Genomic DNA, 26,729 nt, shown 5'->3' with positions numbered 1-26,729 from the left:
ATTAGTATAAAAGAAAGCATACCGCCTGGTATACCTTCTTATGGAACAGCCATGGTACTAACACACAAAATGTAGACTCCATACATGATGTGAGCATAGCTTTTTTTTGCCTTTTCATATTTACTGAAGAGTTTTTCAGCCACTTACGGTATCTGATATAAAATTACAATAAATATAATTAAAAGGATAAAAACTGTATGTAAGATGATATACTTTATCCTCCTGATCAGACTTTCTAAAAACTTATTTCATGTCTTTCTTGTAAAGATTATGACGACCTCAGCATAAAGTTAGCTGGATCAGTGTCTATTTCTAGCAAATCTGGAGAAAAGGTATGTCACACATTTGTTTTTCTTTACTAATAATTATTGTAACTAGTAAATGTAGGTCGAGCAATCTGTACAGTACAGCTATCAAGAAAACACTAAAACAGAAGGATTGTATTTCAGTATCTTTATATAATAAAAGCACAGAAGTTGTGATGAGTGAGCACTACCATGCTCGGGTGCTCGGTACTTGTAACATGTAGTGGGACACTTGGACGGGCTCAACTCGTGTACCAGGTATATTGGAAGATCTTCCATAAAAGTACTTAAGTTCCCTATTGACTTCCATTATACTCAGTACACGAGTCGAGCCCATCCAAGCGTCCGACTGCTTGTTACGATCACCGAGCACCCGAGTATGGTAGTGTTTGCTCATCACTATACAGAAGTATATAATCCATTAAATCAGTAAGTGTCAGTGGGATAACAACATAAAAACATTTACATCACTGAAAGTCTCTGTGATTTAACAAGTATTTTACTCCAGCTTGAGAATAAGGCAATTGTTTTAAATTATAGCTCATTAAAGGATTTATCCAAATTCAAAAATCAGCTGTAAATCATATATAAAGTAAAAAGCATTGCTAATGATTAGACATTCCACCAATTTGATTTCCCATAAAGCTGAATCACCTGTGTAAAGTCACCGGCGCCTCTGTAACTACTCCCGTGGCCTCTCATTCACTTACACCCACTGGCGTCTGTGATTGGTTGCAGTCAGATGCGCCCCCACGCTGAGTGACAGTGTGTCTGACGCTTCCAATCACAGACCCAGTCTGCCAGTCTATATCGTACAGTAAAATAAATAAGTAAGAAAAATTGATGTAGGGTCCCCCCATATTATGCTACCCAACACATATAAAGCATATGGCAGGCTGCAGCCCCAAGCCATGTGCTTTTCTTGGCTGTGTATCAAAATAGGAGGAACCACATGCGGCAAAAAAGCAGAATGTAGTCCCCCCAATTTTGATACCCAGCCATGATAAAGCTGACAGCTGGGGGCTGGTATTCTCAAGCTGGAGAGACCCATACTTATTGGGCTATCCCAGCCTAAAAATATCAGCCTGCAGCCACCAAGGTTTGCTGCATCCATTAGGTGTGACAATCCTTAGCACTTTACCCTATTCTTCCTGATTGCTCTGATGCGGTGGCAGTTGGTGTAATAAGGGGTTAATGGCAGCTCAAAGCTGCCACTAAGCCCTAGATTAGTAATGGTAGGCATCTATGAGACCTCCCCAATACCTAATCTGTAAATGGAAGTAAATAAACACAAAAAACAAAAAAATCCTTCATTTGAAATTAAATACAAAAAGCACCCTCTTTTACCACTTTATTAACTCCCAAAATACCCATGCAGGTCAAGGTCTCACGACGATTCTAGCTCTGCTACATTTGAAGTCACAGGTCGCTATCATGGAACATGACTTCGCACTGTCAGCTTCAGGCAGGGATTGAGTGAGTCGCGCAATCAGCAGTGATGTCACTCAGTTTATCTGCAGCCACAGCTGGAGGTTTCCACGGCCCTCCATCTGTGAACGCAGGTAACTTGACCTCAGGCGACATCTGAGGTGAGGTCACTGAGTTCATTGAGGTCCCCTGGGGTCAGGTTACCTGCAGTCACAGGTGGAGTGCCGTAGGAACCTCAAGCTGTGGCTGTGGCTAACCTGAGTGACATCACCGCTGATAGCGTGGCTCACTCAGTCAATGCCTGAAGCTCCCAGTAGGCAGTCATGTTTCATGATCGCATGCTGTGACTTTAGACATAGCAGAGTTACAATCGTTGTGAAACTTCGTGTGGATTATGTCCGACTTGCAGGGGTGTTTTTGTGATTAAGAAAGTGGTGAAAGAGGGTGTTTTTTTTGTATTTTATTTCAATTAAATAATTTTATGGGTGTTTGTGTTTATTTCTTTTCCCTTACAGATTAGTAATCGGGGGTCTCATAGACACCTCCCATTACTTATCTAGGGCTTAGTGGCAGCTGTGGGCTGCTATTACTCCTTTTTACCCTGATTGCCACCGCACCAGGGCAATCAGGAAGAGTCAGGTAAAGTGCGGGGATTGTTGCATCTAATGGATGCGGCAACTCCGGGCGGTTGCAGGCTGCTATTTTTAAGGTGGGGGCAACCAATGAGCATGGGTCTCCCCAGCCTGATAATACCAGCCCCCAGCTGTTGGCTTTATCTTTGCTGGGTTTCAAAATTAAGATAGACCGCTCACCGATTTTTAGAAATTACTTATCTAAATATTTTTTTTTTAAAAAAAAGCCACATGCGGTTCCTTCTATTTTGATAAACAGCCAAGAAGAGCAAACGGCTGGGGGCTGCAGCCTGTAGCCGTATGTTTTATCTGTGCTGGATATCATAATATTGGGGAACCCTACCCAATTTTTTTTTATTCATTTATTAATTTAATTTACTGTACGATATAGACTCACCTACCAGCATCTGTGATTGAAAACGTCAGACACGCTGTCACTCACTGTGGGTGTGCGTCTGACTAATCACAGATGCCTGTGGGCAGGGAAAGCAGTGCATATTCAATGAAGGTAATGAGCGGCCCCGGAAGCGATTGAGCATCCACTGGAGCGTACAGCCACGCCAGTGACCCGGTAAGTATGAAGCGCTTGCGCATACCCCTTTGCGCCATATTCTAATCCCATAGTTACATAGATTGAAAAAAGACCTAGGTCCATCTAGTTTACCTTCCTCCACCAATTCTACATTTGTCCCTAAGTCACTTATAAGCAACAAAGTTGTGTGTACTGAGGAAATCATCCAGCCCTTTTTTAAAAGCTGTTATAGTATCTGCCATTACTATCTCTTGTGGTAGGGCATTCTACAGTCTGACTGCTCTAACTGTAAAGAACCCTTATCTATTTAGCTGCCGCAATCACCTTTTTTCCACTCGCAGTGAGTGCCCCCTGGTCCTTAGTATTGTCTTTGGAAGGAATGTCATGTGCCAGTCCTTTATATTGACCACACATGTATTTATACATATAAATGAGATCTCCTCTGAGACGTCTTTTTTCTAAGCTAAACATATCTAACTTTTTCAACCTCTCATCATATGTGAGGCCTTCCATTCCTTGCAGTAGTTTAGTTAGCCGCCTTTGAACTGATTCTAACTTCTGTATGTCCTTTTTAAAATGTGGAGCCCAAAACTGGATCCCATATTCCAGATGTGGCTTTACAAGTGATTTATAGAGGGGTAACAATTTATTGGGATCACGGGATCTAATATCTCTTTTTATACATCCTAAAATCTTGTTTGCTTTAGCAGCTGCTGCCTGACATTGTGTACTGCTGCTCAGCTTATTTGTAGCCAGAATACCCAAGTCCTTCTCCTGTTCTGTAGTTCCGAGTTTACTTCCATTTAATGTATACGCAGTTATAGGATTACTCCGTCCTAGGTGCATTACTTTACATTTATCAACATTATATCTCATTTGCCAAGTATCTGCCCATTCTGACATCTTATCTAGATCTTTTTGTAATATTGTACTATCAAGGTCAGTTTTTAATATCCTACATAGTTTGGTGTCATCAGCAAAGACTGACACTTTACTTTCAATCCCATCCACAAGGTCATTAATAAAGAGATTAAAAAGAATCGGCCCTAGCACAGATCCCTGCGGCACCCCACTGCTGACTATGGCCCATTTAGAGAATGTTCCATTTATGACTTCTCTTTGTTTCCTATCTTTTAGCCAATTCCTTACCCAGTTGCATATAGTTCCCCTAGTCCTTCCTTCTGGAGCTTTAGTATAAGGCTATTATGGGGTACAGTATCAAATGCCTTTGCAAAGTCCAAATAAATCACATCAGCTGCATTACCAATATCCAGATTTGCAATTACCTTCTCATAGAACCCCATAGGCTGTAAATGAGGAACAGCATCCGGCCAGATACCGGTGATCAATCCCCCGCTGACCCCGAGTCCTCCCATCATTAGTGAGAAACGCAGGGACAAAACGCAAAAAGAATTGACATGCTGCATCTTTGTGGTCACCACAAATATGCAACCAAAAGAAGCTGCAACGTTCGCACAGCAAAAATGGTATCTAATTGACTTTGCTATGGAAGGAAATGCATGCAGTTAGGTGACTAAAACTGCACCCGAAGAATGCAGCAACAACAAAGCGTGCGCACGAGGCCTTAACTTGGAATTTGTCAGTGAGCGCACTTCCTTCCAAATTGGTTTGCAACAACATCAATGAAATTGTAATTTCTTTTCTTCTCATGAATTTGGACTTATTAATTGTTCTTCTTGTGCAGGACATATGTTTAATTGCTTCAATGTTTGGATGCAAAATATCTTTACTAAACTTTGAAACACAAATTCAGAAGCGTGGACTGCAGCATTCCGAATCAACCTTGTCCATTGTATCAAGGTAATCTTCAGTCTAAAAATTATTGAGATAACAATGACAATGATGTTTTTTGGGGGTTAGTGCTGAAACTTTGTAATTAATGATTTATCATAGAATAGGTGATTATTAAGCATTTAGTGATTCTGCACTCGGTGCTGTGTTGCAAATGTGGTTACATTTATACAGTGTGTTCACCATATCCTGTCCACCGCCATTAACTTGAGAACGGCGGCAGCTATAGGCATAGAAGTGGTGTCTAGGTATAGTAAAGTAGCCATGCACTACGCAATGAAACCACCTATAGAGCCACTTGGTGGAAAACAACGGAGTTAGCATTTTTATCTCGAAAATGGAACGAGATAGAGAAAAAAAGTGAATTAAAAAATTGTAGGGCATCATCAATTCAATACGGCAGGGGGCGTGTCATTCTTCTTGTCCATCAGTGCTCCCATTACGTGATCGTGGGGTGATGATGGGTTGTCATGACAGCTTGTTGTCAGTGGATGCCTGTCATTATGATACTCCTGTGAACACCGGCTCGTGGCATATGAGATTGTGATTTCTGCTATGCAGAGCAGTTCTCATACCTTGCTATGTATAGCACAGGCGATCAGACAATTGCAGCTTCAAGTCTCCTCAGGATACTATTAAATACAGTAAAAAATAAAAAAAGAAAAGTTTTAAAATATGAAAAAGATAAAAATACAACAATTTAAACCCCCCCCCATTTGCCCCATTAAAAATAAAATAATAATAATAAAAAAAAAAACATATTTGGTATCACTGCGTTTAGAAATGGTTGATCTATCAAAATATAAAATTAGTTAATCCAATTGTTAAGTGGCGTAATGAGAAAAAAAGAATTAAAACAACAGAATTACAGTATCTTTATTTTGGTCTCCGCAACATTGTAATAAAATTAAATAAGAGGCAATCAAACATCATAAGTACCCCAAAATAGTATCTGTTACACCTCGTGGCTCTCCTGTGGCAAGGAATGAGACAGTCTCCTTGCCTGCCACGAGCGCTCCTGCTCCGCAGCGCCGAAGGTCTGCCAGACTGCGCAGAGTGCAGGAGAAACCTCCTCAGAGAGGCAGCACAAGGGTGACACTTAGTGGTACTCCTGTTGCAAGAAATGAGGCGGTCTCCCATTCCTTGCCTGCCACAGCTCCTCCTGCTCAGCAGCCTCGAAGGTCTGTGAGGTTGCGCAATGTGCAGAGATTTGCTGCTCAGGGAAGCAGTGAGACTCCCGTTATCTCTACACATTGTGAGACCGAGGATCCCGCCTCTATTTCCCAGAGGCAGGAGGGTGAGCATGTGCTATGCTTGGTGGATCCTGATTCGCCCACTGACGTCACATGGCTTGATGACAAGGCTGGTGACGTGGTGAATCCTGACTGGCCAGGCTGGGATGTCGTGGATCCTGATTGGGTCAAGTCCGTCATCTCCGCCTCGCGCCCGCCCTTGGCTGGAGCTACACCTCCTTAAAAGCTCCTCCTGCCATCATGGCGGCGCGCGACCGTCCTTCTATGTTTGGATGTCTGGCAGCGTGCTGCCACGCCACTGCTCAGGCATTATCTTCTTCTGTGGGCTTGGCCCTTGCTGCTTAGGCAGCACCTGGTTTGCAGGCCGTGTCCCTGCCTTGCTGCTCCGGCAGTAGCTCCTTCTACAGGCCGTGTTCCTGTCCCAGGTGAGCTCCTCGAGTCTCCACTGGACTCACCTGGTTATTGAAAGCACACGTGCGTGGGCACCTCTGTGCTACCCTCGTGCCATATTCTCGTGACTTCCACTGGCACACGTGCGTGGGCACCTCTGTGCTTCCCCGTGCAACAGGTACACCGAGCCATGTGATCCCTGCCATACAACCCACACGGGTTAGGGCAGACCGGTGTACATAGATCGTCTGTGACATTCCAGACGATCGCTAGCAGCAACCCGCTCACTCTTCACCCACCATAGCAGCGGTCCCTTACACCGCACAGTGGACCTTGACCGGCGGAAGCTGTCCATTCCCCATCTTGGCACGCTTCCCCGGGTCCCCCTCGTAACATTACGGTCGCGCCAAAGGTCTGGCTATGGCTGAAGAGCAGCAGCAGTTGCTGCGTTATGTGCAGCAGTTGGAATCACGTTTGGCAGCAGTGGAGCAGTCTTCCTCCGACAAGACTGCTCTGACGACAGTCGCCACCCAGGCGGCTACCCAGGCTGTGCTATTGGGCGGAAGGTCTCCTCGCCTTGCGCTTCCAGAGCGCTTTAGCGGGGACAGCTCCGAGTGCCGTGGGTTTATAAACCAAGTTACCACCTACTTAGAGCTGTCCGCGACTCTTTACGCTACCGAGAAGGCGAAGGTAGCCTTCGTCCAGTCCCTGCTCACAGGGAGAGCGCTGAAGTGGTCCACGCCGTTGTGGGAGCGCGGAGATCGGGTGGTGAATAACTTAGCATCTTATCTTGGGGCCATGAGAATGGTGTTCCTCGGGCCTCAAGTCACCCACGACTCCGCGCTGCGCCTCCTACGACTTCGGCAAGGGTCCGCTTCAGTCGGGGACTTTGCCGTACACTTTAGGACACTTGCCGCAGAGCTGGACTGGCCCGATAAGGTCCTTGTCCCTGTATTCTGGGAGGGCCTGGCAGGGTTCGTCAAAGACGCACTGGCCACGCGTGAGGTGCCTGCTACTTTAGAGTCCTTGATTGTGGTTGCCTCTCGCATAGACATCCGCCAGGCGGAGCGGAGGCTCGAGGTCTCTTCAGCACCCACGTCCTCACGGCCTAAAAAGCGTCTGGCTCCCGTATTCCACCAGACAGGTCTCCCAGCCAGCTCTGTAGGCGACTCCGTGGAGTCAATGGAGGTGTCCAAAGCGGTCTCCTCTACCCCAGGTTCTCGGTCTGGTGTCATCTGCTTTTCCTGTGGGCAGAGGGGACACATAGCTACCCGATGTCCCAAACCGTCGGGAAAAGACAGCGTCTAGTTTCCATCAGAGGGGGGTTACTAGACGCTGCTTCTCCCTCTAGGTTGACTATCAGCGCCCAGTTGCAGTTTGGCACTACTCTCTTCTCTGCTCTGGCCTGCCTGGACTCAGGCGCTGATGGCAATTTCATTTCGACCTCCCTGGCAACCCGATACTCAGTTCCCCTGGTTCTCTTACCCAAGCCACTCAGGGTTCGGGTAGTCAACGGGTCCCTACTAGTCGATCCCATCACCCAGATCACCATCCCTCTCAGGATGGAAGTACCACCAGGACACCATGAGCAGGTGTCCTTCCTGGTGCTTCCAGGGGGGACGGATGAGATCCTACTGGGCCTCCCCTGGTTGAGACAGCATGCTCCTATACTCAACTGGGCAACAGGGGAGATCTCATCATGGGCAGGATCCTGTAGGGAGCACCTCGTGACTACCGAACCACCCGCTACCATTAGGTCGGTTGGGTCCTCAGGGAATACAGGGGAGCCAGGTTTACCGACACCTTATGAGGCCTACAGGGACGTCTTCTCCAAGAGGGCCGCAGATACCCTTCCTCCCCACCGGCCATACGATTGCCGAATAGACCTGAAGCCAGGCTCCGAGCCCCCTAGGGGCAGAGTGTATCCCCTCTCTGCTCCAGAGACGGAGGCTATGTCCAAATATATTCAGGACAGCCTGGCAAAAGGGTTCATTCGCAAGTCTATTTCACCGGCCGGTGCGGGGTTCTTCTTCGTGCAAAAGAAGGAAGGGGATCTACGCCCCTGTATCGATTACAGGGGATTAAATGCAATCACGATCAAAAACAAATACCCTTTGCCCCTCATTACGGAGTTATTTGATCGATTCCGCGGGGCAAAGATCTTCACGAAGCTGGATCTACGCGGGGCGTATAATCTAGTGCGAGTCCGAGAGGGCGATGAGTGGAAGACCGCCTTCAACACCAGGGACGGTCACTACGAGTATCTCGTAATGCCCTTCGGACTCTGCAATGCCCCCGCCGTATTTCAAGACTTTGTGAATGATGTTTTCCAGGATTTGTATCTTTCCGTGGTTGCATACCTGGATGATATCCTTATCTTCTCCCCCGATCTTGCCACCCATCGGAGGGATGTCATCCGAGTACTTAAGAGGCTCCGCACTCATTCGTTATATGCTAAGCTAGAAAAGTGCGTTTTTGAACGTGAATCCTTGCCGTTCCTGGGGTATATCGTGTCCAGTCAGGGGTTAGCAATGGATCCGGGGAAGTTGGAGACAGTGATGAAATGGCCTGAGCCCCGCTCGCTGAAAGCGATCCAGCGATTCTTGGGGTTTATCAATTATTATCGCCAGTTCATTCCCAACTTCTCGACGGTGGCAGCACCCATCATTGCCCTTACCCGCAAGGGCGCTAATCCCAAAGCATGGACACGGGAAACGGTAGAGGCATTTCACACTCTCAAAACTTACTTCTCCAGAGCTCCCATCCTTCATCGTCCAGACATCTCCAAACCCTTTCTACTAGAGGTAGACGCCTCTTCGGTCGGTGCTGGTGCAGTCCTGTACCAGAAAGACGAACGAGGAAGGAAGCATCCTTGTTTCTTTTTCTCCAAGACCTTTTCTCCGGCCGAGAGGAACTACTCCATAGGGGATAGGGAGTTACTGGCGATGAAACTAGCATTCCAGGAATGGCGGCATCTCCTGGAGGGTGCGAAGCATCCATTTGAAGTATTTTCCGACCATAAAAATCTCACATACCTCCAGACAGCACAACGCCTGAACCCAAGGCAGGCCCGTTGGTCCTTGTTCTTCTCCCGGTTCCGCTTTATTATCCGCCACCTGGCCGGTGAGAAGAACGTACGGGCCGATGCCTTGTCACGTTGTATGGTTGTGTTGGAGGAGGACGAGGAGGAGCCTCGTCTTATACTACCCCCGGACAGCTTGAGGATGGTCACTCCCACTTCTTTGGACCAGGTGCCACCTGGCAAGACCCTCGTTCCCCCTGAACTACGGAATGAGATGCTATCGTGGGCCCATGCCTCCAAGGTCGGGGGTCACTTTGGGGTCAAAAGGACCAGAGACCTTGTGACTAGGCACTATTGGTGGCCGAGACTACCCCAGGACATACAGGAGTATGTGGGAGCCTGTATGTCGTGTGCACGGAATAAGCCGTCCCGGCAGAGACCGGCAGGTCTTCTTCACCCACTGCCAGTGCCGGATCGTCCCTGGGAAGTGGTGGGAATGGACTTCCTGGGAGATCTGCCCAAGTCAGCAGGTCACAAGGTCGTATGGGTCATCACGGATCACTTCTCTAAAATGGTCCACTTGGTGCCTCTCCCACGACTCCCGACGTCACGTGCTCTCGCCACCTTATTCATTAGGCATGTATTTAGGCTGCATGGCATGCCTGACAAGGTGGTGAGCGACCGGGGTCCCCAGTTCGTGTCTCGCTTCTGGAGAGAGCTCTGTAAGCTCCTGCAGATAGAGCTGAACATCTCCTCCGCATACCATCCCGAAACCAATGGACTGGTAGAGAGGACCAATCAGACCTTGGTAACTTACCTCCGCCATTTTATCTCCGCGCACCACGACAACTAGGCTAACCTCCTTCCTTGGGCCGAATTTGCCATTAATAATTCGGTCCATGAATCCTCTGGTCAGACTCCGTTCCTGCTCAATAACGGACAACATCCCAGAATCCCGGTTCCGATGCCCATTACGTCACCCGATCCTAGAGTGGAGGATTGGGCGACCGAGGCCCGGGAGATCTGGGATAACACCCAAGAGGCCCTTAAGAGGGCTAAAGACCGGATGGTGACAACGGCTGATGAGCGCCGCCGCCCTGCACCATCCTTCGCCCCTGGTGACCTAGTGTGGCTGTCCTCTAAGAATGTTAACCTACGGGTACAGGCAGCCAAGTTCGCCCCTAGGTACCTGGGTCCGTTTAAAGTGCTAGAGCAGGGGAACCCGGTGGCATACCGACTCCAGCTCCCTCCACGCTGGGCTATAGCCAACACCTTTCACGTGTCCCTCCTGAAACCCGTACGACTTAATAAGTTCTCGGGGTCCCTGACGCCTCAAACTGACTCCCCGCCCGACGACTCTGAGGTGGCGAAGCTTGTGGAGACAAAAGTTATACGGGGCAGGAGGTACTACCTCGTGGAGTGGGTCGGCCGTGGTCCGGAGCATAGATCCTGGGAATTGGAGGATCATATCCACGCTCCGGGTTTGATAGCGGCCTTCGAGCACGGGCAGGGGGGGGGGGGCCTAGACGGGGGGGTAATGTTACACCTCGTGGCTCTCCTGTGGCAAGGAATGAGACAGTCTCCTTGCCTGCCACGAGCGCTCCTGCTCCGCAGCGCCGAAGGTCTGCCAGACTGCGCAGAGTGCAGGAGAAACCTCCTCAGAGAGGCAGCACAAGGGTGACACCTAGTGGTACTCCTGTTGCAAGAAATGAGGCGGTCTCCCATTCCTTGCCTGCCACAGCTCCTCCTGCTCAGCAGCCTCGAAGGTCTGTGAGGTTGCGCAATGTGCAGAGATTTGCTGCTCAGGGAAGCAGTGAGACTCCCGTTATCTCTACACATTGTGACACCGAGGATCCCGCCTCTATTTCCCAGAGGCAGGAGGGTGAGCATGTGCTATGCTTGGTGGATCCTGATTCGCCCACTGACGTCACACGGCTTGATGACAAGGCTGGTGACGTGGTGAATCCTGACTGGCCAGGCTGGGATGTCGTGGATCCTGATTGGGTCAAGTCCGTCATCTCCGCCTCGCGCCCGCCCTTGGCTGGAGCTACACCTCCTTAAAAGCTCCTCCTGCCATCATGGCGGCGCGCGACCGTCCTTCTATGTTTGGATGTCTGGCAGCAGGAGTCTCGTGGTAAGCTTTCCGAACCAGGGACTTGGGTTCCTTTCCCTGAAGAAGGAGACAGATGTGGTCTCCGAAACGCGTAGGATGAAATAAAAAGAATCATTTGCCTGACATCATAGTCTATTGTCTTCAAGCGCGGCAAAATACCTGTCTTTTTTCTTCTGTTGATACGCCACTGCTCAGGCATTATCTTCTTCTGTGGGCTTGGCCCTTGCTGCTTAGGCAGCACCTGGTTTGCAGGCCGTGTCCCTGCCTTGCTGCTCCGGCAGTAGCTCCTTCTACAGGCCGTGTTCCTGTCCCAGGTGAGCTCCTCGAGTCTCCACTGGACTCACCTGGTTATTGAAAGCACACGTGCGTGGGCACCTCTGTGCTACCCTCGTGCCATATTCTCGTGACTTCACTGGCACACGTGCGTGGGCACCTCTGTGCTTCCCCGTGCAACAGGTACACCGAGCCGTGTGATCCCTGCCATACAACCCACACGGGTTAGGGCAGACCGGTGTACATAGATCGTCTGTGACATTCCAGACGATCGCTAGCAGCAACCCGCTCACTCTTCACCCACCATAGCAGCGGTCCCTTACACCGCACAGTGGACCTTGACCGGCGGAAGCTGTCCATTCCCCATCTTGGCACGCTTCCCCGGGTCCCCCTCGTAACAAGTATCAATAAAAACTTCAACTCAGGGTGCAAAATTAATCACACAGCCCCACATCTGGAATAATGAAAACGTTACCAGTCACGGCAATGGCAACTTTTATTTACCATTTTCACTATATGGTAAACTTCACCAGTTCATTCATCAGGTTTTTTTTATTTAAGTGGTAAAAAAGAAAAATACAAAATGTGTAGGTAAAATTTTTTTTGCTTGTGTTGCCATTGCCGTGACTGGTAACGTTTTCATTATTCCAGATGTGGGGCTGTGTGATTAATTTTGCACCCTGAGTTGACGTTTTTATTGATACTATTTTGGGGGTACATATGATGTTTGATTGCCTCTTATTTAATTTAAGGTACCTTTTAAGGTACCTTTAAGGTACCGTCACACTAAGCGATGCTCCAGCGATCCCACCAGCAACCTGACCTGGCAGGGATCGATGGAGTGTCGCTACACGGGTTGCTGGTGAGCTGTCAAACAGGCAGATCTCACCAGCAACCAGTGACCAGCCCCCAGCCAGCAGCGACACGTGGAAGCGATGCTGCGCTTGGTAACTAAGGTAAATATCGGGTAACCAACCCGATATTTATCTTGGTTACCAGCGCACACCGCTTAGCGCTGGCTCCCTGCACTCCTAGCCAGAGTACACATCGGGTTAATTACCCGATGTGTAGTCTGGCTATGTGTGCAGGGAGCAGTAGCGTTTTTGAAACATGTTAAAAAACTGCAAGTCACCGGATCCGCACTATAACGCACGCAAACGCAGGTGAACGCATGTTAACGCGAGTCCATTGCAAATGCATTGAAATGAAAACGCATTTGCACTGGATCCGTACTTCCGCTAAAATAACGTTTTCAACGGATGTTAAAAAGACGTAGTGTGAAACCAGCCTTACTGAGTGTATTTAGTTTGCAGTGACTGTATGGTGATTTTACCAGCAGCACTTTTCTATTTATTCTATTTAATTTAGCCAGGTTGATACATTATGTGTAATTATTTATTCTAGTGTATTTTATAGCTCCCTCCCTAGATGTGAATTATAATATATCTGGGTATTTATTGGTGTCCCTCTCAGGAAAATTCTGTTTTTTAATGTCTAATATGTGTTTTTAATCAATGTAATAAAATTAATATTTTAGCATGAACCACTTGCTTGTTTCCTTATTGGGGGACAATTGTCTGTGTTGATCTAGTCTTATGTAGTGGCATGAGTATATAATTTGGTGAGTTGTTGATTAACCCCTTCACGACCGGCCGATTTTTCGCTTTCAGTTTTTTTTTTCGCCATTCTTTTTCTGAGACGTAACTTTTTTATTTTTCAGTCAATATGGTCATGTGAGGGCTCATTTTTTGCGAAACGAGCTGTACTTTTAAATGAAACTATCAGTTTTACCATATAGTGTACTAGAAAACGGCAAAAAAATTCCAAATGCAGAAAAATTGCAAAAAAAGTGCGATAGCACTATGGTTTTTGAGATATTTTATTCACTGTGTTCACTATATGGTAAAACTGATGTGTGGGTGTGATGCCTCAGGTCAGTGCGAGTTCGTAGACACCAAACATGTATAGGTTTACTTTTATATAAGGGGTTAAACAAAATCAGAAGTATGTCCGAAAAAAGTGGCGCACGTTTTACGCCATATTCCGTGACCCGTAGCGTTCTCATTTTTTGGGATCTATGGCTCAATGACAGCTTATTTTTTGTGTCTCGAGCTGACGTTTTTAACGGTACCATTTTTGCGCAGATGCTACGTTTTGATCGCCTCTTATTGCATTTTGCGCAAAAGTTGTGACGACAAAAAAACATCGTTTTGGTGTTTGGAATTTTTTTGCCGCTACGTCGTATACTGATGAGATTAATTGATTTTATATTTTGATAGATCGGGCGTTTCTGAACGCGGTGATACCAAATGTGTGTATTTTTTCTTTTTTTAACCCTTTAATTTTCAATGGGGCGAATGGGGGGTGATGTGAACTTTTAGATTTTTTTGTTTTTTTTTAATTTTTGAAAACTTTTTTTTTAACTTTTTTTTTTAATTTTACTAGTCCCCCTAGGGGGCTATTGCGATCAGCATTCCGATCGCTCTGCAGTATCTGCTGATCACAGCTACAAGGCTGTAAACAGCAGATACGCTCTCTTTCTCTTTTGCTGTGCCGCTGGCACAGCGAAAGTGAAAGCAAGTCAGGTGTAGTACAGGAGTCATCACATGACCCTGTGCTACCATGACAACTATCGGAAGTCACATGATCGCGTCACGTGACTTCCGGTATCGGGCGGTAAGTAAATGTTTACCGCGATCGCGCTTATAATGGCGCTGTCACATATTGACAGCTCCATATAAGGGGTTAAACGGCACGAGCAGATAACGATTCTGCTCGTGCCTAGCAGGCACACATCTCAGCTGTGAAAATCAGCTGAGATGTGTGCCGATCGCAGCATGATGCTGCCGGCAGATCGCGGGCAGTAACGTTATGACCGCAAGGACGTAATTTTACGGCCCGCGGTCGTTAAGGGGTTAATTCTACATAAAAAGTGCCTATAAGAAGATTGCCAACACCCTGAAACACAGCTGCTGCACAGTGGCCAAGACCATTCAGCGGTTTAAAAAGACAGGTTCCACTCAGAACAGGCCTCGCTGTGGTCAACCAAAGATGTTGAGTGCCCGTGCTCAGCGTCATATCCAGAGGTTGTGTTTTCAAAATAGACCTATGAGTGCTGCCAGCATTGCTGCAGAGGTTAAGGGGATGGGGGGGTTTATCCTGTCAGTGCTCAGATCATACACAGTGCATTAAATTGCTCTGCATGGCTGTGTTCTCAGAAGGAATCCTGTTATAAAGATGATGAATAAGAAAGCCCACAAACAATTTGCTCAAGACAAGCAGAGTAAGGACATGGACTACTAGAACCATGTCCTGTGGTCTGATGAGCCTAAGATAACCTATTTGGTTCAGATGGTGTCAAACATATGTGGTGGCAACCAGGTGAGGAGTAGAAAGACAAGTGTCTCTTGTCAACAGTTAAGCATAGTGCTGGGAGTGTCATGGTTTGTGGCTGCATGAGTTTTGCAGTCTATGGGAAGCTACAGTTCATTTAAGGAACCATGAATGCCAATATGTACTGTGACATACGGAGGCAGAACATGATCTCCTCCCTTTAGATACTGAGCCGCAAGGCATTAGTCCATCATATTAATAACCACAAGATGACCACTGCCTTGCTAAAGAAATTGAAGGTAAACGTGCTTGGATGGCCAAGTATGTCTCCAGACCTAAACCCTATTGAGCATCTGTGGTACCTCCTCAAATAAAAGGTGGAGGAGCGCAAGGTCTCTAACATCCACCATCGTCATTATGGAGGATGGAAGAGGATTCCAGTGGCATCCTGTGAAGCTCTAGTGAACTTAAAGCCCAAGAGAGTTAAGGCAGTGCTTGATAATAATGGTGGCCACACAAAATATTGACACTGTTTGCACAATTTGACCATTTTGGCTTAGGGGTGTATTCACTTTTGGTGCCGGCGGTTTACACATTAAGGCATTAATGGCTGTGCATTGAGTAATTTAGAGGACACACCAAATTTACAGTGTTATACAAGCTGTACACTAACTACTTTACATTGTATCAAAGTGTCATATCTTCAGTGTTGTCCCATGAAGATATAATAAATTATTTACAAAAACATGAAGGGTGTGCTCACTTTCTGATATACTGTTCATCTAGCAAAGGGTTCCAGCTAGGATTCAGTTTCCTTACCCAAGACCCCTATAGGGCCAAAGGAAAAGTTGACTGTCAGTTTCATTGGTGAGCAGAGAGCACCCTGGTCAAATCGTCCGACTGGCACACCTATAGCAAAACAGTAAGTTACTAATGGGACATAGAACTACGTGCAACAAAGCATTATGAGAGCTAGAGTGGTATGAAAAGATGCGTGTGTCTGGATCTCCAACCCTCTATATACTGTATATCTAAGACCATAACGCCCTTATTCATCAAAACTGGCACATCTTTCAGCTGTCAAACTCTACTGTGAGATTTGTATTTTAGTCAAGGTTTGGAAAATATTTCTGTCGTAATATGCACCACATTTGATGATGAATTTGCCAGGCGCACTTGACCATACCCCCTTCTGGTGAAGTTCCACCCACTTTTCAGAAAGTCGTCAAGGTTGGCTGCCAATTGTTGTGAATTTTGTTGCGCAACTGCAAATTGTGTTAAATAACTATATAATCTACCTTAAAGTTATGTTCACACACAGTGTTTTTAAAGACAGAAAGTGCTCTCTTGATAGCAAAAATATTGCTTTCACCAGTCAATAAGCAACAAAAAAGGGCTTGTTATAATTTAGAAATAAGGCACAATAAAGTAACGGCTTAGGGAGTGTAGGGAAGCTGACAGGTTCCTTTTAAAGGGGACTATATAATCTACTGAACAACTCAAGCTTAATTTCTATGGCTACCATCATTTCTGTCAAATCATCTTTTTTAGTTTATTTTTTTCTTTTCGTTTGTTTTGTTTGTTGAAGCACAATTCAAAAACAATGTCTGATTTCATTAGTTAATATTCAGAAAATTTAGATTGAAAATGACTTCTGTCAATTTCAAGTTATTTCAGTGTAACCATTTTGGATTTTTCTTACCTTATCAGACAAGTTCCAATGCAAAATGACTTTTCAGCATTAGGGACTTAGAGAAATGATTAGCATCAAGGATAGTTTTAAATGACTGAAAATATCTGGTTGGAGCAAATGATAAACCCTTGGATAGGAGCTCTATTACAGGATAGTTGCTGCAAGGGTTACGATTTTTAATGTCTTCCTGTTTTTCTGATATGGGTGGTGGGAGGCTCCTACAGTGTTTGACTTTGACTTTTCAATTTTTTATCTGATCTTAGTTGTTTTCCTTGGTATTCTTAATGAATCCATATACTGACATATATTAGACAGTATATTAAATATTTATTTAGTCATATTCTGTAGATTAGGTGAAGTAGCCTTTTCCGCACTTTCCAAGCATTCTGTATATCAATACAAAGTTGATGTAACATAGTTAAAAGTGATTGGTACAGAAAAGGTGCCGACTATTAGTGAAGGTGGTGATAGGAAACCTCTGCTGCTTAACCGTGAGGAATTTTGATTCTTCACAATGGGAACTCGCTCACTAGGGGGCTTGAATGTTGTATTGCTAATTTCTAATATATCTCTAGCATGAAACTGCCTAGTGTAAAATTGAAATCAAAGGATCCATGGAGCCTCTGTTAGGAGTCTCGACCCGGAAAATAGCCAGATATCCCTCCGGGAAGGACCTAGCCAAAGAGTGGCTCTTTTTAGGAGACCACCATAACCACCATATTTAGTGGCCCTTTTAGTCAATATCCAAGCATGAAACTGCCTAGTGTAAAATCCAGTTAGATCTTAGATCACACGTCTTAGGGTTTGGGCTACATTGTTACAAGCAGTCTTGGCTACACGGCATAGCAAAGTTCGTGTGGCCAAAGTTCACTCTTTGTAGCTGCTACAGCATGGTGCCATACAAGTAAATAGTGTTGCATTGCATTTCCTAGTGACAGGAGAATTTCTTATTTATCAATCAAGGTAACCGAAAACATCTGTTCTCGTTAAAGACTTTCTTGTCATATACAAGGAGACCGCTCAAAATCACCTTCAAGGATCAATATGCAAGTGTCTGTCTTTCCAGTCTTACATCTGCTTTTTTATAGCAATACATTCAAAGCAGAGCTGCAAAAGTCATGTATCATATTAACCTCGAGAGATGAGTCTGGAAATGTGCCGCGTATCAGATAAGCAACTTGTCCGTTTTACACTAATCTATTTTAGAAGAGTACATTGCTAATCTTTGCATACATCATCCAGACTTTTGTTATATTATCAGAGAAGAATATCATATGTAAATGAGTAGATAATTAATACATACAGATATGACTACTTATAATATTCAGCTATTAAGAAATTTAATATGAGGCTATGAAAATTCATATAACAACTGGTGTACTGCGACCCCACACACCCATATATACAGAATGTTTGACCTATAGGTTCTCTCTCTCCATATAGCATAATGGCCCTACAGCCCCCTATTTTCAGTATGATGGCCTTGTAGCCCCCTATATACAGTATCATGTCTCCACAGCTCCTAGCCCTCTATATACATATTATGGCCCCACAGCTCCCCAATAGACAGTATAGTATGATGGCCTCATAACTCCCCTATAAACAGAATGATGGCCCCACAGCACAGCCCCCTGCATACATTATGTTGGCCACATAGACCCCCTACATACAGTGTCATGATTAGGGTTATAAGTTATACAGATCCAAGGATGGGGACATTTGATCACTGCCTGCATCCTCCACTGTGGACAGCTAATTGAAGCAGGTTATCAGATGAAGAGTAGACATGGTGTGTACATACAGAATAATTAAAAAGTAGTTTTCAGTATTATTCTGACTATAAGACGCACCTCACTATAAGATGCACCCAGGTTTGGACAACAGAAAATAGGAAAAAATATTAATATTAAAACTACCCTGGTGATATAAAGATGTGGAGGGGGTTTTGTGGGTGTATTGTTGATGGCCCCCGTTGTGCCCCTCACTTGGTGCTCGAGGGTAGAAAAGAGGGGTAATTAATTATTCTAAAGTGGTAGATGTATATTACAAGAGTTATACAAAAAAAAAAGAGCATTACAGACTATACACTGTCCCCAAAAAGGACATAACAAGGTGCCAATACAGTTTACATTGGTTATCTTGTACAAGAGTTCATAAAGAACACAAGTACATTTATAATGGAAGTAGCTATGTGCCTGGTGTCTTACATGTGTAATATCTTTAATTTATGCAACTTACACTCCTTATACATAATTTAGCCAGTTGCATATTCTAGTACATATTCTAATATCCACACTACAAGGGATTCCTATTGTGATTTTATATCAAGCAATCCTGAGCTAAACTGATTTTCTGTGCTGCTCATGACCACACACAAATGTGGGCAAACAAGGACGGCATCACATATAAGGCACATAGGTAGAGTCCCACGGGGCAGGTGTTTTAACCTACTCGTAGATGGGTCGGGGGTGCAGATCCTCTGCGTCGTCATGGGGTGGCTTGGCCCGGTTCCGTTGCCCTGAGACGTACAGGAAGGAGGATTAGAGGGTGGCAGGAAGGATGGAAGTGGTAGTTGGAGGTGTAGGAAAGTCTTTTAAGGTGATCGTGATGCCACCTGTGTGTCATGCCCCATCCTGTGCCTTCCCCAAGCGCTGCGGTTATGGTTCACGCTGACCATTTAGACTGGGGGCGTTCCCGTAGCATCACTGGGGGTGGAACAGCTCCTGACCATCCTGTCCTTACTGTTTCCAGCAAGCTTCCTCAGGGAATGCGTGTTCCCTGCTCTCCGGTTCTCGTAGTAACATAGCAGAGTTCTGCATACACTAAGGATCATGTGATCTCTGACTCTTCCCCTCCCTGTGACATCATTACAGGTCCTGTTAGTACAGAGCTGTCGTGAGTGCATTTACATCCTAGCCTATTGCTGTGCAGTTCTGTGTATGTGTAACGGGGTGCCAGGGGTGCCTCCGGCCTTGTAGTCGTGGCGTTTGCTGACAGGCTTACCCCTGGTTCCACCGTCACTTTGGGGACAGGAGATGTCGTGGTGGGGCAGAGTGTGGTGGTGGTGCAGGTGTTGTCCGGCGCACAAACACTCTTCAGGCATGGTTCGATGCAAATAACAAACATGTTTTATTCTTCGCAAGTCTCCACACGTGGCAGTAACAAAACACAGTGCTGTGGCGCTTCCTTTAGCTGAGGGAAAGCCTGCCCTAGCGTCCCCTCAAGTGGTTGACTTGCCTGACTACTCCTCTTCGCCCGGCTCCCACTTCTGGCTACCCACAGCCCGGACCCACACCGGACTGCTTCACCCTACGAGGTTCTGCCCGCTCCTGTTCTTTCCGGCTTCCCTGAGCTTCAGCTGCCACACTCTGCCCCTGGCTGTTCCTTCTCCTTTCCTGTCCCAGAGACAACTGCCTGTGTCACACACTTTCTTCCCTCCTAAACTGCCGGCTCCTCCTTCCCAATGTGGTGACAGCCGTCCCACCCGGCCACTAGGGGGTACCCTAACTCAACATACATACATACAATATAAAACATTTTTATTAATAACATTTCCGGGTTAACTAGGCTTCTTTGTGAGGGGTCTGCCCACCCCTTACATATGTAAAGCACCACCTTATGGGAGGTGCTTGGGCAACTTTTCCTATCCTTAGAATTACGCACATTTGCTGTGTCTCCGGAGTCGCTGTTTCTTTGACGCCTAAAAGATCCGTAAGCTGTGCCTAATCCTTGTTGCCAAACTTTACATCTGGTTTCACGTCCACAGAGTCAAGTCGCATCTGCAGTACCACATCCGGAGAAGCCACTTCCACTAGATCTGCATGTATGCTGTGTCTTGCCACGTTGTGCCGTGTCACTGTCCGGGCACACTACCCATAGACTTTGCATTATCTCTGCTGTGACGCGGTGATTCATAACCATTATCTTGGAGATCGTGCATTTGGGCCCCTGGGGTTGTGGCAGACAGCCCCTGTATAGGGGTTCGCTCACGGTGGCTCCTCCAGGGGAGTCCGGTGCATGGTCCGGTGGAGTCTCTCCCGGTCATTCCCGCATTTCTCACCTGTTTTGTGATTGTCAATAAACCTAGTCTATTACTTACCACCTATGCTCTTCCGTGTCCTGCCTGAGGTCACCTACCGCAGCTTAGCTGTGGTCTAGTGGGTCCACATGACCACGCTCGCCACTCTGTGGTGAGCGTAACACTGGGATACTTGGCCAGGGATGGGGCCACCGCTGCAGGGTCTCTCACCGGGGTAGATGTCAGGGTGCAACTGGGATGGTGTCGCTCCCACAGGCGGAGCAGGATTACCCCGGGAGGATGGCGGGGGTAGTGGTAGTCCCCGTTGGCGCCGCAGCGCTGGGCAACGGCGTCGGTAAGGAGAGCCAGAGACAAGTGCTGCGGTTCCAGGTCTTTTTACTCACAAGACTTTCAAACGCTGCCGAGGGTACCGTTCTCTGCCACAATGGGCTCCAGCCGATCCCGGATCCGTGAAATGTCAAGTCCGGCGTGTGTGTCAGCCTGTGAGCCCTTTCCTTCTTTGATGCACTAAGTATCGGACCCCCATGGCGTGAAGCACTTGAGGGTCCCGGTGTTGGTAAAGTGTCCCGTTCTGTATGCTGATAGCGCGATTCCATTATGGGTCCGGTCCTCAACCCCGGATGAGGGCAACCCAGTGTGCTGTATGTTTGTGTGATGGAAACTGGCATCGACTTTCCCTGGACCCAGAATAAGTACTACACCCTAATGAGGGTGCAGTACCCTGTGGCGCCTGACGCCTCAGAGGCGCTACACATAGACAGAGCAACATGTGGCAATGCAGGAGATTGGTCTTTATCTGGGAGACTAAAGGGTACTTTACACGCTGCGATATCGGTACTGATATCGCAAGCGAGCGTACCCACCCCCGTCGGTTGTGCGTCACGGGCAAATTGCTGCCCAGGGCGCACAACATCGCTAACACCCGTCACGCGGACTTACCTTCCCTGCGACGTCGCACTGGCCGGCGAGCCGCCTCTTTTCAGAGGGGGAGGTTTGTTCGGCGTCACAGCGACGTCACACGGCAGCCATCCAATAGCAGAGGAGGGGCGGAGATGAGCGGCCGGAACATGCCGCCCACCTCCTTCCTTCCTCATTGCCGGTGGACGCAGGTAAGGAGATGTTCGTCGTTCCTGCGGTGTCACACATAGCGATGTGTGCTGCCACAGGAACGACAAACAACCTGCGTCCTGCAACAGCAACGATATTTGGAAAAGGAGCGACGTGTAAATGATCAACGATTTTTGACGTTTTGTGATCGTTGATCGTCGCTCCTTGGTGTCACACGCTGCGATGTCGCTAATGGCGCCGGATGTGCGTCACTAATGACATGACCCCGACGATATATCGTTAGCGATGTCACAGCGTGTAAAGCACCCTTTAGACTCTTCTGCTAAGTGTAAATAAACTTGCTATCTACAGTAGGGAAAATAAATATTTGTTAGACTGCTGTTTTTTGAAGTTTTCCCACCTACAAAAAATGGAGAGGTCTGTAATTTTTATTGTAAGTACCCTTCAACTATGACAGATGAAATCCCTAAAAAATCCATACAATCACATTGTTTGATTTGTAAATATTTTGCCCTTTTTGCATGAAATAAGCATTTGATACAATAGAAAAACAGAACTTAAGATATGGTGCAGAAACTTTTGTTTGCAATTACAGAGGTCAGAGGTTTCCTGTAGTTCTTGACCAAGTTTCCACACACTGCAGCGGGAATTTCGTCCCACTCCCTATACAGATCTTCGCCAGGTCTTTCAGGTTTAGGGCTGTAGCTGGGCAACATTGAGTTTCGGCTCCCTCCAAAGATTTTCCATTGGGTTCAGATTTGGAGACAGGCTAGACCACTCCAGGACCTTGAAATGCTTCTTACGGAGCCACTCCTTAGTTGCTCTGTCTGTGTGTTTCGGGTTATTCTCATGCTGAATGACCCAGCCACAATCCATCTTCAATGGCCTTAGGGGTACTTTGCACACTACGACATCACAGCTGTGATGTCGGGGGGGTCAAATCGAAAGTGACGCACATCCGGCGTTGCTGTCGATATCAGAGTATGCAAATCCTTTTTGATACGATTAACGAGTGCAAAAGCGTCGTAATCTTATCATCGGTGTAGTGTCCGACATTTCATAATTTCATATTTCATAATTTCATAATTTCGCTCCAGCGATGGTACGATGTTGTTCCTCGTTCCCCTGCGGCAGCACACATCGCTGTGTGAGAAGCCGCAGGAGCGAGGAACATCAGCGTACCTGCGTCACCGCGGCTCACGCCGTCTATGCGTAAGGACGGAGGTGGGCGGGATGTTTACATCCCGCTCATCTCCGCCCCTCCGCTTCTATTGGCTGCCTGCCGTGTGACGTCACTGTGACGCTGCACGACCCGCCCCCTTAGGAAGGAGGCGGGTCGCCAGCCAGAGCGACGTCGCAGGGCAGGTATGTACATGTGAAGCTGCCGTAGCTATAATGTTCGCTATGGCAGCTATCACAAGATATCGCTGCTGCAACGGGGGCGGGGACTATCGCGCTCGGCATCGCTGCCATCGGCTTGCGATATTGTAGTGTGCAAAGTACCCTTTACTGTGAGAAGGAGGAAATTGTTAACAATCTCAGGCTACGTAACCCCATCCATCCTATCTTTAATGTAGTGCAGTTGTACCTATCCTCTTTGCAGAAAAGCACACCCAAAGTATGAGGTTTCCACCCCCATGCTTCATGGTTGGGACAGTGTTCTTAGGGTTGTACTCATCCTTCTTCCTCCAAACACGGCGAGTTGAGTTGATACCAAAAAGTTCTATTTTGGTCTCATCTGACCACATGATCTGATTCCATACCTCCTCTGGATCATCCAGATGATTATTGGCAAACTTCAAACAGACCTGGACATGTGCTGGACTGAGCAGGGGGATCTTGCGTGTCCTGCAGGATTTTAATCCATGACGGCGTAGTGTGTTACTAACAGTACTCATTGAGACTGTAGTCCCAGCTCTCGTCAGATCATTGACCAGGTCCTCCTGTGTAGTTTTGGGTTGATTCCTTACCTATGTCAGAATCATCCTTACCCCACGAAGTGAGATTTTGCATGGACCAAGACCATGTAAGATTGACAGTTATCTTGTATTACATCCATTTTCTAATAATTGCACCAACAGTTATTGCCTTCTCACCAAGCTGCTTGACTTTTGTCCTGTAGCTCATCCTAAAATTGTACAGGTCTACAATTGTGTCCGCGGTGTCCTTAGACATCTCTTAATTTTTTGATTCTTAAGTGGACTTTACACGCTGCGATATCGGTACCGATATCGCTAGCGTGGGTACCCGCCCCATCTGTTGTGCGACACGGACAAATCGCTGCCCATGCCGCACAACATCGCCCAGACCCGTCACACTACTTACCTGCCCGGCGACGTCGCTGTGACCGATGAACCGCCTTCTTTCTAAGGGGGCAGTTAGTTCAGCGTCACAGCGACGTCACAGCTGCGTCACTGAACCGCCACCCAATAGAAGCGGATGGGCGGAGATGAGCGGGACGTAACATCCCGCCCACCTCCTTCCTTCTGCATAGCGGCCGGGAGGCATTTAAGGAGAGCTTCCTCGTTCCTGCGGTGTCACACGGAGTGATGTGTGCTGCCGCAGGAACGAGGAACAACTTCGTTACTGCTGCAGTAACGATATTTGAGAATGGACCCCCATGTCACCGATGAGCGATTTTGCACGTTTTTGCGACGATGCAAAATCGCTCATAGGTGTCACACGCAACGGCATCGCTAATGCGGCCGGATGTGCGTCACCAATTCCGTGACCCCAACGACTTCGCATTAGCGATGTCGTAGCGTGTAAAGCCCCCTTTAGTGTCACTATTGAAGGGTACGTATAATAAAAATTAATGACCTCTCCATTCTTTATTGGTGGGAAAACTTGCAAATTCGGTTGTATATCAAATACTTATTTCCCCCACTGTACATGTGATGGTTTTATTATTTTTCAGCCTGTTCACCAAAGATCTATTCTGCTAACTCTATTGTGGACACAAGCTTTCCCTAGACCTATTACAAGCTCAGGTGACTCTCTGCTACTCAGCATTAATTATACAGATCAAGAGAGAACAATTCTCAACTTAAAAATCGCAGCTTGCAACTGCCGCAAAATTGGCACATCCATTAGATGTGTGAATACTGGCGTTTACCTGGCTCATCCTGATTGCCCTTGAGTGATGGGAATCGGGATAATATAAGGTTTTAATGACATCTATGATTTTTGAAAAAATCACAGCTGCCACGAATCCCTGGATTACTAATGGGTAGGGGTCTATGAGACCCCATTACTAATCGTGTAAGTAAAAATAAATAAATCCAAAGCACAGATAAAAATCCATTATTTTAAAAACACCCTCTTCTCCAGTTTATTAATCCCAAAACACCCCTACAGGTCCAACGTAATCCACACCACGACATCCCATCCCACGATGATTCCGGCTCTGCTGCATTTGAGGTCGCAGAGCGTGGTCACAGTAGAAAACGTAAACAATCACTTCAGCCTAAGGGACACAGTGACAGAGCCGCAGCTGTGAGAGCAGTGAAGACTATGAGTTCACCTGAGGTTTCAAATGTCAGTTCCTACAGTACCCCAACTGTGACCTCAGGTGAACTCACCTGAGGTGAACTCATTGAACTCACCTCAGGTATATTGAAGGTTAAAATATTTAGTGTGTAATTCACTTTTGGTCTTTTTAGTATTTTCATACCTATATGTGTAGCATTAAATTGCACTATATCAGTGATCACATGACTTTAATCATATGGACACAATCCCAGATAATTGAAGAGGTTTAAAGATATTAGCGTCCTACTTGATACCAAGGTTGATAAATAACATCACTGTTGGGACCCTGTAATGGAATATGATTGTACCTGTGCTGTTGATTTGGAATAAAGCTTATAACCCCTTTCCGACATTTGAGATACATGTACGTCATGATCGGGAAAGTGTTTCTGCAAATTGATGGATATAATGGAGATTGGACATGTACAACTGCCTTAGGGAGCTGTAACAACCAGCCCTAGCTATTTAACCCTCCAACTGCAGCATATAATATTTAAAGGTTGTGGAAGGGAGAGAACTCCCTTTCTCACTCAAACAGCCCACCCACAACATGATCATGGGGGCCTCTGGGTCTGCTAACTATGGTGGCCTGCAATAAACAGCGTTTAAAAGGTGGCAATGTCAAACTGACAGGTCTAGTGCATTGTAATGTTTAAAGGGAATAAGTCATGTCAAAAAATGCTTTTGACGTTCAGATTTGGGTTCAATATGCAGGTTAATAGCGTTTTAAATTGTCCAGCTGCTGCAATAAAAGCATGCCTACCAGGAGGAAATTTCAGTCATAAAGGCATGGCTGGAGAAGTTTTAGTCACCACTCAGTACATATTGAGTGCTGGCTGTAACCAAGCCCCACCACTGACTGACAGCTAGCTCAGCCGAAGACTCTGCCAATGTGACATGATGCCCGCACACCATTCCAGCAAAATCTGTTTAGTATTTGGCTCCTTCACTTCTGAGCTTTGCACTGTGCCTGAAAAGTAGTTTCTGACCACATATGGCATATTGGCAAACACATTATGTGGTCCATTTTCTCCTATTAGCAATTTTGAAAACTTAAAACGTGGGATAAAACATTTTAATGGAAAACAAATATTAGATTTTTTAAAGCCCAATGTTATATAATTCTGTGAATCACCTGTGGGTTTAAAATGCTCAATTACACCACTAGATTAATTCCTTGAAGGGTATAATTTCCAAAATAGGGTTACTTGTAGCATCTTAGAGGCTCTCCAAATGTGACATGGTGTCATGCAATCTACAGTGTTGGCCAAAAGTATTGGCACTCCTGCAATTCTGTCAGATAAT

General features: G+C 46.5%; 1 protein-coding gene across 1 annotated transcript in view; it reads left to right on the top strand.

Annotated features, from left to right (window-relative positions):
* The window catches only part of WDR27 (WD repeat domain 27), a 954,066-nt gene that overhangs the window by 236,746 nt on the left and 690,591 nt on the right, over positions 1-26,729 (top strand). The window contains exons 10-11 of the mRNA XM_075339621.1: positions 268-332; positions 4,603-4,718. Of these exons, the coding sequence (XP_075195736.1) occupies positions 268-332; positions 4,603-4,718 (181 nt within the window). The remainder of the gene's footprint in view (positions 1-267; positions 333-4,602; positions 4,719-26,729) is intronic.

Source organism: Anomaloglossus baeobatrachus, chromosome 3 (genome assembly GCF_048569485.1).
Source record: "Anomaloglossus baeobatrachus isolate aAnoBae1 chromosome 3, aAnoBae1.hap1, whole genome shotgun sequence".
In the NCBI taxonomy this organism is placed as follows: Eukaryota; Metazoa; Chordata; class Amphibia; order Anura; family Aromobatidae; genus Anomaloglossus; species Anomaloglossus baeobatrachus.
The sequence above is the reverse complement of the archived record's forward strand: the minus strand, read 5'-3'. Positions and strand labels throughout refer to the sequence as shown.